The following is a 12,164-nucleotide window of genomic DNA, read 5'->3' on the forward strand; positions in this document are numbered from 1 at the left end:
GTTTTTTTAAGTCTGGTCCACACAAAACGTAAAATAGGGGTTTCACAGTACTGATGTGCTAGAGAAGAGAAAATCCAAATATACTGCCTAGGGCATGAAGGAGCAAAAGGAAACAAAAAAGTGCTTAGAAAACTTGGGATGGGATTGCTTATTTTTTGACAGAGAGAAAAGGATACAACACTTACTGATAACATGTGAAATTTGCCAAAAACTCGAGACTACCAGCTTTAAGTTTAATTGTAGTATGCAGACTGTGTTGCCAAAAGGGCTTACAGAGACAATAGCAGTTGATCTCCTCAGCCCCCTATACAGTCTGACAGAAGTTTCAATGCAAGTTCTTGCAACTATCGAACTTTTCTCAAAATAACGTGAAACTGAACCCACTAAAAAGGGTCACCGGCAGCGAAGTAGCTAAAAAAATGGAAAAAAAAACTACTTTGTAAATGGGTGTACTCCAAAACGAGTTATTAGTGATAATAAAAGTTAGTTTGCTTGTAAGAAATGTGGTGAGACTTTCAGAAAGCGTGATGTTGAACCAGTCTTTATATCCCACTATAGACCCGCCTCGAATCCCATGGAGCATGTTATGAAAGAGAGAAATCATTCTGCATTGTGTGCAATGACATAAACAATATGGAAAATAGCATCAGCTGATGGGTAATTTTGAAGATGCCATCAACAATCTGCCACACGGTTCTACAGAGTACGTGCTAATAGAAATTCTGTTTCACAGAGAACCTGACAGTCTAATTAGAGATCTTAATGAACTTACCTGACAAAAAAGAAACATGAGAGAAGATCAGGAAGTTGGAACAAACTCTACTGAAAAAGGCCACTGACAGGCTCATGGATCCAAATGTGTATAGGAAAGAAGATCTCATTTTAGTCGAAACACATGTTCAGTCTAAGAAAGCTGATCACAAAATTAAGAAATTTGATCATATCTACAAGGGTCCTTATAAGATTGTGTAAATCAGACATCTTAATATCTGAGAACTGGGGAATATATGAACTGGAAGAATTTATGGAAGACAACATGTTAAAAACGTCCATAAACATTATATGATGCAAGAAGCAGACGGTGAGGAATTCGACAACGACACAACTGAGTACGATATGGGCCAACAAGAAGACTGAGAGGTACCCACGAAATACAAGAACTGTCAAATGCTTATGAACAGCAATTTGTCTAGTGTTCTGTACTGTTTGTGTTAGTATATTGTATGCATAATGCTAGCAACAATGTAGACTGTTGTTTTTGTAAACATTGGTATTATCTTTTCTTTATTTTGGCATTTGCAACAGTTACCAAAAACAAATGAGTGTTAACTGCTGTGCATGTTTTGATTTTTTTGTCACTGATATGGATGTTAATCCATCTGTTACTCACGTCTGACAAGATGCTGAGAAAAAGGTGAAGTGTGGCTACGATTTGCCTCCGTCCACCTCCGTTTTGCCTTGTTCATTGCCAAGGAAATTGCAAAGTCACCCCACTCACTCCCCATTCTTTTAGGGAGCCTGGAAGTCACAGATTTCACCCACTCAGCCGGCTATTGACATGCCTGCTACCTGTTTGCGACGAATTGCCCTCCCCAAAGCATAAGCATGCATACTAGCCTACCAGCAGTAGCAAAATCATCTACAATAAACATCCGTCAGTGATTGTGTGTTGTGTGGTAAAGTAAAGACAGTAATTACACATGTGTTTGTGAGTATTAGTGTTTCAGCAACTAATCATAACTTGCACTACTTGGCTTTTTTTGAATGTCTTCAAACCCAAACATTTCTGTGCCTATAGATGTGGCAATATGCAGTACAAACAACTGAAAGTCCAGTAAGGAATAATAACAGTATTATAAAAAGAACAGATTGCTACTACAATACAAAGGAGACACTGAGTTGCAGACAGATACCAACAAAAGACTGTGTGTGTTTTCAACTTTGGTAGAAGACTTTTGGGTGAAAGCATTTCTTTGTGATCATCTGCGACTCATTGTCTTCTCTATGTGGTGAGTCATCATTTATCCCTTTCAAATACATATACAGTACAACTTTCCTCCTCTTTGATTAGAAGTATGGAAATAGATAATAAATGTTTTTGTGCTTTGTTTTTTATTTCACCCTACTGACAAATCAGAATAAATTGATTTGATTTTCACTTGAGAGAGGTTATTCTATTTTGTGCATAGTCTTATGATGCTTTGCCATATTTGGTAAACAGTTCGTAACTAATTAACTTCCATGTTGACAAATACAGTAAAACTTCATTTATACATCTTTTGCACTTTCTTTTTTTCGTGTCCCGGTGGAATATCCACAGTGCGCACAAGTTATGATGCAATGTTTCAGAGTGGGTTGCCGGGAAGTGGATTGGTAAGGCTGATATTAGACTATAATAAAATTTGATAGTGTAATAAGAAACTTTGTCAAAGTTAGGCATTAGTCAAATTTTCTTTGATCAAATCTAGTGCCTTTCCTTAGATTTGTTCAAAGGAAGCATTTGTCTAATGTTTACTGTATGAGAAATTAATCACTTAGAGTGCTAGCATTGCTGCAGCTGTCTGACACACAATGTTTATCAATATGACTCCCAAATTTACATGGTGCGTCGCATATATAACGAAACTGATAGAAATATTCCGAGGCAAATGAAGCACTGTGTAGCTTACGACATCCCGAATACAAAAACAGAATAAAAAGTGAGAGCTATAAAAAAATATTATCGATGTTATTAGCTGTGAAGTATGGCCAGGATATGCCCCCGAGAATATAAATGAGAAAATCTACAACTTCTGTGGAAATAAAAATTTTTCATGACTGCAGTATGTATTAAATTTATTTGCCTTCACGTATTCCTCCTTCAATGTTTCTGACACAATAATGAAAGAGTTATCCTGTTTTGAGGGTACAGTGTACGCTATTGCCGCGTCAAAGAAAAAATTTACAGACTTTTTTACGAAATGACGTTTTCTTCTGTGTATAGGTTTACATTTTTCTTTATTTTCTTGTTAAGTATCGTGCCTAGTAAGCCTATATAATGTTTTGTAGAGTGTAACTTTTTAATTACTGGATTTTTCATTTGTGTTTACCAATTAATTTGATAGTATGGTACTATATTTCATATACACATTTTTCACACTTACACATTTTTTTTATGTAGTCCGTTGAAAAACATATAAATGCAGCTTTACTGTATATATGTTTCCTTCATTTGCTTCAATTTGTATAAATTCCCTGAGAGTGTGGATTCCTTTTGTATAGTCTAACCAATATTTGCCCTTTGGGATATTTGAAGTAGCTTCTATATTTGCTGAGCCTTTGGAAACAGATCTGAAGGATGCAGAAGTCATACTACTGGAGTGTTAGAAAACATTTTTAGTGATGCTGAGCTGGATAATGGGAAGATATGCAATGTTCTGAGTTGTTTAAGATCTAATTATTTTGCAATGACAATGTTTTTCACACAACCTGCATACATAACATTTAACGATTTACATGAAGATGCCTTCACAGTAGTGAAGTATGCTGCTACTCATACATAGTGTCCCAGGAAGAATAGTCAATATTCAGCACTTGGTTCAGTAGAAGAGATGTGTTTCACATTAGCAAAGATGAACAAGCGCTCACTGTTCTTACGGTATGCATTTTAGAGCCCATGTTTACTAGATTTTCCTTTGAATCATTGATCCCGTCACATCCTGAACACTGACCATTCTTCCTGGGACCCCCTGTATAACCAATTATATTTTCCGTATACATCCTATGTCTACTTACCACATATTCAAATAAAATGCAAACAAATTGCAATTTTAGGTTTAGGGAGGAGACAATGTAAAATGTGCCTACTATTTCTATCGTATTACAGTGTGATGATTTAGGAGAAGGGAGCCATTGCTCGGTTGTTCATTAGCACGAGGCTACATGTTTCTCTGGGGATCTTGTTATTGGGTCATAACTTTCTTTGGGATTTAAAGTTTCTTTTTGAGTTTTCAAAAACTTTTTCTGGAATTTTTTGGAAGAATTCTATTTGGCTGGGGAGGGGGGTTACTGATATAATTGGTTTTACGGTGTAGTAAATCATAATCCTTACACACTGCTGGTTTCCGGAACTTTCAAAGCTGCACACACCCTCTTTCTGTTGGGGGGAACTGCCTTACTATTCAATGTCAACTATACACAAGCACTACTGGTCATAACCATGTATGCGGGTGTTGTTGTTAGACTTTCGTAAGGAATGGCTGCATGCAGCCGCATCACACATTAATTATTTGAAGAAATTTGTTAAGGAGTTGATTTTGAGTTTGAAAGTATTATGTCAATGGTAGGGTAAAAGTAATTTATGATTAGGTTTTTTTCATTCAATACAATAAAGTAATCTGGTCTGTACTGTTACTCTTTCAAAGTGACATTTTTCCAATTTATGACTGATTAACTTTGATATTCATAAATTATAAGAACTTTGGTTTATATTAGGCACTCGGTCAAGTTCAATTATTAGCGAAGTGTTTTCTTTGTGAAGCTTTCATACTAGAGTCTGACAGCTGCAAAATTAATAAATGAAAAACGTTAATGAGAATTACACCCAGCACAGATGCCGACATTGTATGCGCATGCCTCTCCTTTCGTGCCTGTTTCCTCAATCAAACAGCCCCCAGGCAATATTTCTTGCCATGGCTCTGTCCTGACCACCCATAGGATTCTGCCAGACTGCTTCAAGCAGTTATGTGGCTGCTGGTGGTGGTGGACACACTCTCAAATTTCCCTTATATAATGCAGATGCCTTCCACTAGCACCCGTGCTACCGAATGTCCCTTGCCAATGACATTAGCCACCGAAGGAGTGCATAAAGTCTGCTGTCAGACATCGGTTCCCAACTGATGTCACTGCAGTTCAGGCCTTGTCTCACCAAAACAGCATAAAATACCTGACTGCTGCCCCATTTCACCCCACTTCCAACGCAGAGGCCAGGCAGATGATCCATACTTTTAAAAAGCAGATGTGGAAGGCCTTGCTGATGTCATCTACAAATGAAATACTCCACAGCTTCCTCATCTCCTATTAGACCACCCTCCTATCAGATCACCCCCGTCAAAGAGGTCATTCCAGCTGAAACACTGCATGGATGCCAGGATTGCTCCGGTGTTGACTTCCTCCATCCACACCCAGCATGTATACAGGCCCATATAAATGCAGAGTAGCTGTGCCTGGGCAAGCAAATTTGGCCTGTATTTGCGGTGGCCCCGAGGAGTCATCCTAGGCCACAGGAGCCATCAGCTGTTTGACAGCACGGCCGGCCACAGCCTTCTGACCCATCATCGCAACCAGCTCTGACTGTGACGACAGTCGCAATCGGTATCCCTCTGACTTCTGGATTGAGCACCAGAGCCACCACCACCTGTAGATTAGCTGATCCTAAAGAACAGTCGCTCTTACTGATGTTCTGATCTGGCGCATAATGTAAACTAAGCAGGTAAAATATTGTTTTGATATATTACCAATACTATGATATTCTCCATATTTACTATTTATAAGGACACATATTACAGGACCATGAATCTGTAACTTAAGGGCCCTGTGACATTTAAATGGAAGCAAAAGAGAATGAAAACAATTAACAACTTCTGACGTTTGAGCAAATATCTATATACTTAATGGCCAACCTGGTTCATCATACATTTTCCCAGTTGTAAATTGCCTTTCTAATGGCTTCCAGGGACAACAAAAATTTGATTTTCAATATTTAATATAATTATTGTCCAAATTAAAAAAATTAAAATGCTGTCATAATCTACTCATTAAGACATATAATGTTATGATAAAGCTCTATTACAGTAAGACAAGTATTAAAGTTAGAAACTGTCTATATGTCTTGAGTCAAAAGAATGTGTGCAAGAATGCAGATATTATTCACACAGTATTTAAGAATGACAGCATTTAGTGACCTCCCAAAAACTTTACACGTAATTTCAAAACTTTTTCTCATTGTCCCCCCCACAAAATGATGAAAGGAAAAAACCTTTATCACTTATTAAATTTCACTGTTTAAGCAATAAAACCTCAGCATCTAATATCAAGTTTTAATTTATTACTGCTTTACTATTAACTCTATTTGCAACACACACTGCGGACAGTATCACATTTACCACAGAATATACCCGCAAAATTATACTGTTGCACGGCACATAGTGCAGAAGATATGACATAATAGATATTCAGAGAAAAAAAAAAAGACTTTGCTTAAAATGGAGCACGAACTGCACAGACTTGACTCATACAGTGTCTGATAGTAACAGAACTTAGCAACTTCCAATAAACTTTAAACATGATTTCAAACCTTTGTAAACTTTTTCTCGCTTACATGCTTAATGTAAAATGTTTAATGCATCACCTCATTTGTAAAGTAACTAGAAGTCTGAAGTTCTTTAAAAGAATTGAGGGTTCACAGGTTAAACTTCTATCACCATTCCTGTTTAAAAGTTAGTAACTCACCTCACAAAATATAGCATATGTTCTACCATAGCAGCTGTCAATAGCACTTTGAAGGTAAATGCAGGTAAGTAGTGATGCAGAAAAAGTGTCCTTTCCACAAAGAAGAATGGTATATAATGAAACAGATAACCTACAAGAAGTATTTCACCAATAGTGACAAATTTATGCCACGCATCTGAAACAAAATGTTGTGGAAAGACAATTAGCAAAATGTCCATCAAAACAACAACAACACCACCACACACACACACACACACACACACACACACACACACACACACACACACAGCAATACATAAAACAGGATTTTCAACATATTTTTTTCTGTGTTAAGGAGAGAGTAGACCTGTCACCATATGGATGGTACAGTTCAGTGTAGCACATTAATGGGACATTGTCAGACCTTACACTAACTGTTAGCAGGACAAAGGCAAACCACTATATCACCATATTTGATCACCATTAGATTGCTGGTGCTTGACAAATGGGGCATTCAATCTCCAAGGCTGTGCAGGCACTCAGCCTTTCACATGTCACCTCATCATGAGCATTCCTCAATTTGGGGTAAACCACTTGCACAACTCAACGGCTATGGGCAAAAAGATGTTGGTGACATGGATCATTGTCTACTATTACAGATTGTAACACTGTGTAGCAAATTGCTTGGCAATTACATCTTGGACAATCTGCGATAAGATGTACCGCCATCTCCCCACGAGGTACAGAAGTTGTCTCACATCTTCTCACCTAATTTTACAGGACACAACGATTAGAATGGCTGCAAGACCACTACCATTTGACATGCAAAGCACGGGAAAAGGTTGTCTGATTGATTAATCACAACACAAGATGGTGAATGGCAGTGTGCGAGTGTGTCAAAATACACATTAAATGATGCATTCTGCTTGCCAACAGCACTGTTAAATAGTGGAAGGCTTTATTCTCATGTGAGGTACATTTAAATGGGATGAAAACAGGCCACTGACAAGTCTACCATAATCTCAAAATGGGGAGGGGAGGGGGGGGACTTATTTCAAATTGTGTCAGAATGGTTTCTGTTATATTTTCTGACAATTCTTATCAGATTTTTCCTCCACTTTGTTGCTATTATTTATATTCATACCACTATATTCTTTGTCAAATTACCGCTGCCAGTGTCAACATTAAGCTTTACACATAATTATACACATATTTATCATATCATCAACAGGAACAGTATATTTGTTATTGTAAATTTGTGGACTGTCATCACAATTTTTTCTTTAAAATTATGTGACTGACATCCCTAACAATTATTTAGTATTTAACTATTTATTTCTCCTACTACATAACGGCCTGTTTTTTCTGTCAGACAAAGGTACAAAGACTTAGGTAATGTAGGATATTTCCTGTCCAATTTTTAACATATGGGTTACTGTAACAGAAAACTATACCCGTGGCATGTTAACAGTGTGGTTGCTTGTCACTGAAGCATTCTGCTGTCACATATTTGATGGAACAGCACACTACTGAAATATGTGACTGTCTGTTATATATCATAAGGGCTCCATCCCAGACCAGTTACTTTTATTTAGATAAGACTTCCCACCTATTAACTTGACTTTTCTGAATAGCTATTCATGGATTTTGAAAGTTGATGGCATAGCAAAAATCTGTATTAAAAATACGTTTCCCTGAATTATTTGTCATAATTACACTTTCTGTAACTGCAGCAACTTATGTTTCAATGAATTTCAACATATGACCCTCTTTGTTTGTTGTCATATTTACTGACTTGGACTCAAGTTACTGCTGTCATAATATTCATTCTCCACTGCATTTTTGGTAATCAATTAAGAAATGATTTTGGTTTTCATATGGTATCTGACCTGTGGCAGTAACCTGCCTAGTTTGTATCAGGCAACGACACAAAAACTTCCATGCTTCGTAGCAACCCTTTCAAAACGTAAGAATATTCCATAGCAATACACAGAGTGCAATGATATTTGCAGTATTTTACTAAAGAAATGTCTGAAATACACAAATATGATTCATTTTCATTTAGCAGCTCATGGCTCTGTACTTTTCTATTTTTAATTTGTGGGTGTACTAATAAAAAACACAATAATTACCTTTGTTCAGATCATAGCACTGACGTCTTCTTCGTAAAACATACACACAGAGGAAAATGGCATAAAGTAATAGACTAACAGTGCCTGAATACCACACAACAAGGTTTCCAAGTAGATGCACCTGAGCCTGAAACCAAAGGAGGCACACATTTAAACCACACCATTTACACATTAAGTATGTGGAACAAAACATTAACAAAATTTGGTGTTATTTTATCTTATACTGTTCATATTATTCTGTTTCTCAAACTATGCAAATGCGTAACTCTTATACATTCCATTGTAACTAAGCTATTTTAAAGATGCCCTTTAGCTACCTTACTTTTTCTCCCACTCATTCTCATTTACATTCACACTCATTCTAATAGAGGCAACATATTAAAAACCACCTTCCTTAAAGGCTCATGTTTATGCAATGCCTCTTCCATGTATCGACTTACGAACTTCAGAAGTTTTATTCTTCTAATCTTTAATGTAGTATCAAAAAAGTCTTACTCAGTAACTCTCGTTCCAGTCATTTCTGGTCTGCGGCACAATATTTTGAAGTTATATTCAAGTGCCCAATAAATCTATGTATCACTGCATACCATCTTTATCTTACAATGATAAATCTTTTTTTCTGTTCTTTATTATCCACACTGCAGCCCACAATGAAGCACAAAACTTATGTCAAAGGGAGTGTGTGCATGAAGTTCTTTCAACTTAAAAATAATGCTTGGTTCATTGGCAAACAAAGAAAGTGTAAATATTGTGCTTCATAATTGAGAGTGTACTTTTGTTAAAACTGTAACTTACCTTTTATAAACTTTGTAATCATCATATTTTGCTTAATCAAAATTAGCTGATATTAGCTGCATGATAAGCCTAAATCTTGAAGGGAGGTTCTCTTACTCTACATCTAAGTTTCAATGACAGTGCAACATCAAGTAATTATTAATTATACTAGATTCTAATAGAGTTCCATGGTATCTGGAGCAGCTATTCTTGGCAAAACTGACACAGTAAAATAAAAGGAAAACTTAGTAACAAAATCTATCTAGTGTCTTTTAGATAGCGTTTTTCCTACGCCAATGCATATTTCAAAGTCACGCTTCGCCACTACGACTAATTTCTATGTAAGGTCTCACAACGTCAACACATCAGGAACACATATCTTTACTGTGATGTCTGGTACAAAGGGAAACAACAAAATGCACAGGTGTACTGTAAGTTTTAACAAAACTCTGCATATATTCTTCAATAACTTTGTATGAATCCCACCACAGTTCCATAAGTTTCAATTAGGATGCATTATAACTCACATATGTAGGCTTCTGACATGTTGACATCACAATGAAGGTCTCTACATAAAAAATTGAAGCCCTAGTGATGAAGCTGTGACTTCAGAATGTACAATGCCTTAGTAAAAACATTAATCCTCAGCATTTGCAGCAAACAAGCAATTTTTAACAGAAAAATTAACTGAGATTTATGACACTGTTGTCACAAAGGAGATGAGAAGTATTTTTAAGTACGTTATGACCAATTCTCCACCATTCCCACCCCTTAGCCACCCTAGTAGTCACTGTTGATACCACTTCCTTACACACTAACATCCCTCATGCCTGTGATCTTGCTACTATTGAACACTATCTTCCCAATATCCTTCAGACTCCAAACACACTACCTCATTCCCCATACATCTTACTAGCCTTACCTAACACAAAACTATTACTACTTCGAAGGGAAGGTTTACAAAGAAATCCGCAGCACAGCCATGGGCACATACATGGTCCGCTCCTATTCCAACCTGACTAGCATCCCAAAACTCCAACCCACAGTCTGGTTCAGGTTCACTGATGATATCTTCATGATCTGGACTCAGGGTCAAGACACCCTGATCTCATTCCTTCACAACCTCAACAACGTCTTTTCCATCCACTTTATCTGGTCCTCCCTCAAGTGCCATCTTCCTTGATGTTGACCTCCTCCTCGATGATGGCTCCATCCACACCTCTGTTCACAAACACCAACAGTACTTGCATTTCGACAGCTGCCATTCCTTCTACACCAAAGGAATTCCCTCCCATACAGCCTGTCCAGCCAGGGACAGCATACCAGCAGTGACAGAACTCCCTTGCCCAGTATGCTGAAGGTCTCACCAAGGCCTTCACAGATAGGCACTATCCCTCAGACCTAGTCCGCAAACAGGTCTCCCGTTCCATTTTCCAATACACCCCCAATCCTCCCAACAACCAGCTACAAAGGAGTGCCTCCTTCATCACTCAGTACCGCCCTGGACTGGAACAACTGAACAACATCCTTTCTCAGGCCTTTGATTACCTAGTGTCATGCCTTGAAATGAGGGACATCCTACCAAAGATTTTTCCCACCCCTCCTAAAGTGGTATTCAGTCACACACCCAACCTCCACAACATCCTAGTCCATCTGTACCTCATACCAGCCCCAATCTCTTACTAAACGGATCATACCTGGGGGAGAGACAAGTGCAAGAGCTGCCCAATGCACCCACTCAGCACTTCCTATTGCAGTCCTGTCACAAGCTTGTCCTATCCCATCAGAGGCCGGCCACCTCTGAAAGCAACCATGTCATATACCACCTCTGCTGCAATCATTGCCCAGCCTTTTATATTGATATGACTACCAACCAATTGTCCCACATGACGAATGACCACCAGCAAAGAGAATGGCAGAGCACTCTGTGGAACAACATGCAGCTGAACATAACAGGCTTGATTTCAAAGGCTGCTTCACAACCCCGGGCCATCTGGCTCCTCTCCTCCACCACAAGCTTTTATCAACACCGTAGATGGGAGGTATCCTTTTCCTAATATTGTTGATATTACAACCTGGAGTTTCCAAATGTCTGCCAACAAGGGAACCTCCCCATGGCACCCCCCCCTCAGATTTAGTTATAAGTTGGCACAGTGGATAGGCCTTGAAAAAATGAACACAAATCAACCAAGAAAACAGGAAGAAGTTGTGTGGAACTATGAAAAAATAAGCAAAATATACAAACTGAGTAGTCCATGTGCAAGATAGGCAACAACAAGGCTAGGGTAAGCTCAGAAGCGCCGTGGTCCTGTGGTTAGCGTGAGCAGTTGCGGAACGAGTGGTTCTTGGTTCAAGTCTTCCCTCGGGTGAAAAGTTTAATTTTTCATTTTCAGTTTATGTGACAAACTCTTATGTTTTCATCATGTTTTTGGGAGCGATTATCACATCCACAAGAAAACCAAAATCGGGCAAGATAGAAGAATCTTTTTACCCATTGGCCAAGTGTACAAGTTAGGTGGGTCGACAACATATTCCTGCCATGTGACGCACATGCCGTCACCAGTGTCGTATAGAATATATCAGACGTGTTTTCCTGTGGAGGAATCGGTTGACCAATGACCTTGCGATCAAATGTTTTCGATTCCCATTGGAGAGGCACGTCCTTTTGTCTACTAATCGCACGGTTTTGCGGTGCGGTCGCAAAACACAAACACTAAACTTATTACAGTGAACAGAGATGTCAATGAATGAACAGACAGATCATAACTTTGCAAAAATAAAGACAGTAAA

At 38.2% G+C, this 12,164-nt stretch overlaps 1 protein-coding gene across 2 annotated transcripts in view; it reads right to left on the reverse strand.

Annotated features, from left to right (window-relative positions):
• LOC126484630 (protein O-mannosyltransferase 1) overlaps positions 1-12,164 on the reverse strand; it is a 157,191-nt gene that overhangs the window by 21,242 nt on the left and 123,785 nt on the right. For both annotated transcript variants that reach the window (XM_050108218.1, XM_050108219.1), the window contains exons 11-12: positions 8,601-8,727; positions 6,490-6,664 (exon numbers count right to left, since the gene is read on the reverse strand). In XM_050108218.1, coding sequence (XP_049964175.1) covers positions 6,490-6,664; positions 8,601-8,727 — 302 coding nt within the window. The remainder of the gene's footprint in view (positions 1-6,489; positions 6,665-8,600; positions 8,728-12,164) is intronic.

Source organism: Schistocerca serialis, chromosome 6, assembly GCF_023864345.2.
Source record: "Schistocerca serialis cubense isolate TAMUIC-IGC-003099 chromosome 6, iqSchSeri2.2, whole genome shotgun sequence".
Taxonomy (NCBI): Eukaryota; Metazoa; Arthropoda; class Insecta; order Orthoptera; family Acrididae; genus Schistocerca; species Schistocerca serialis.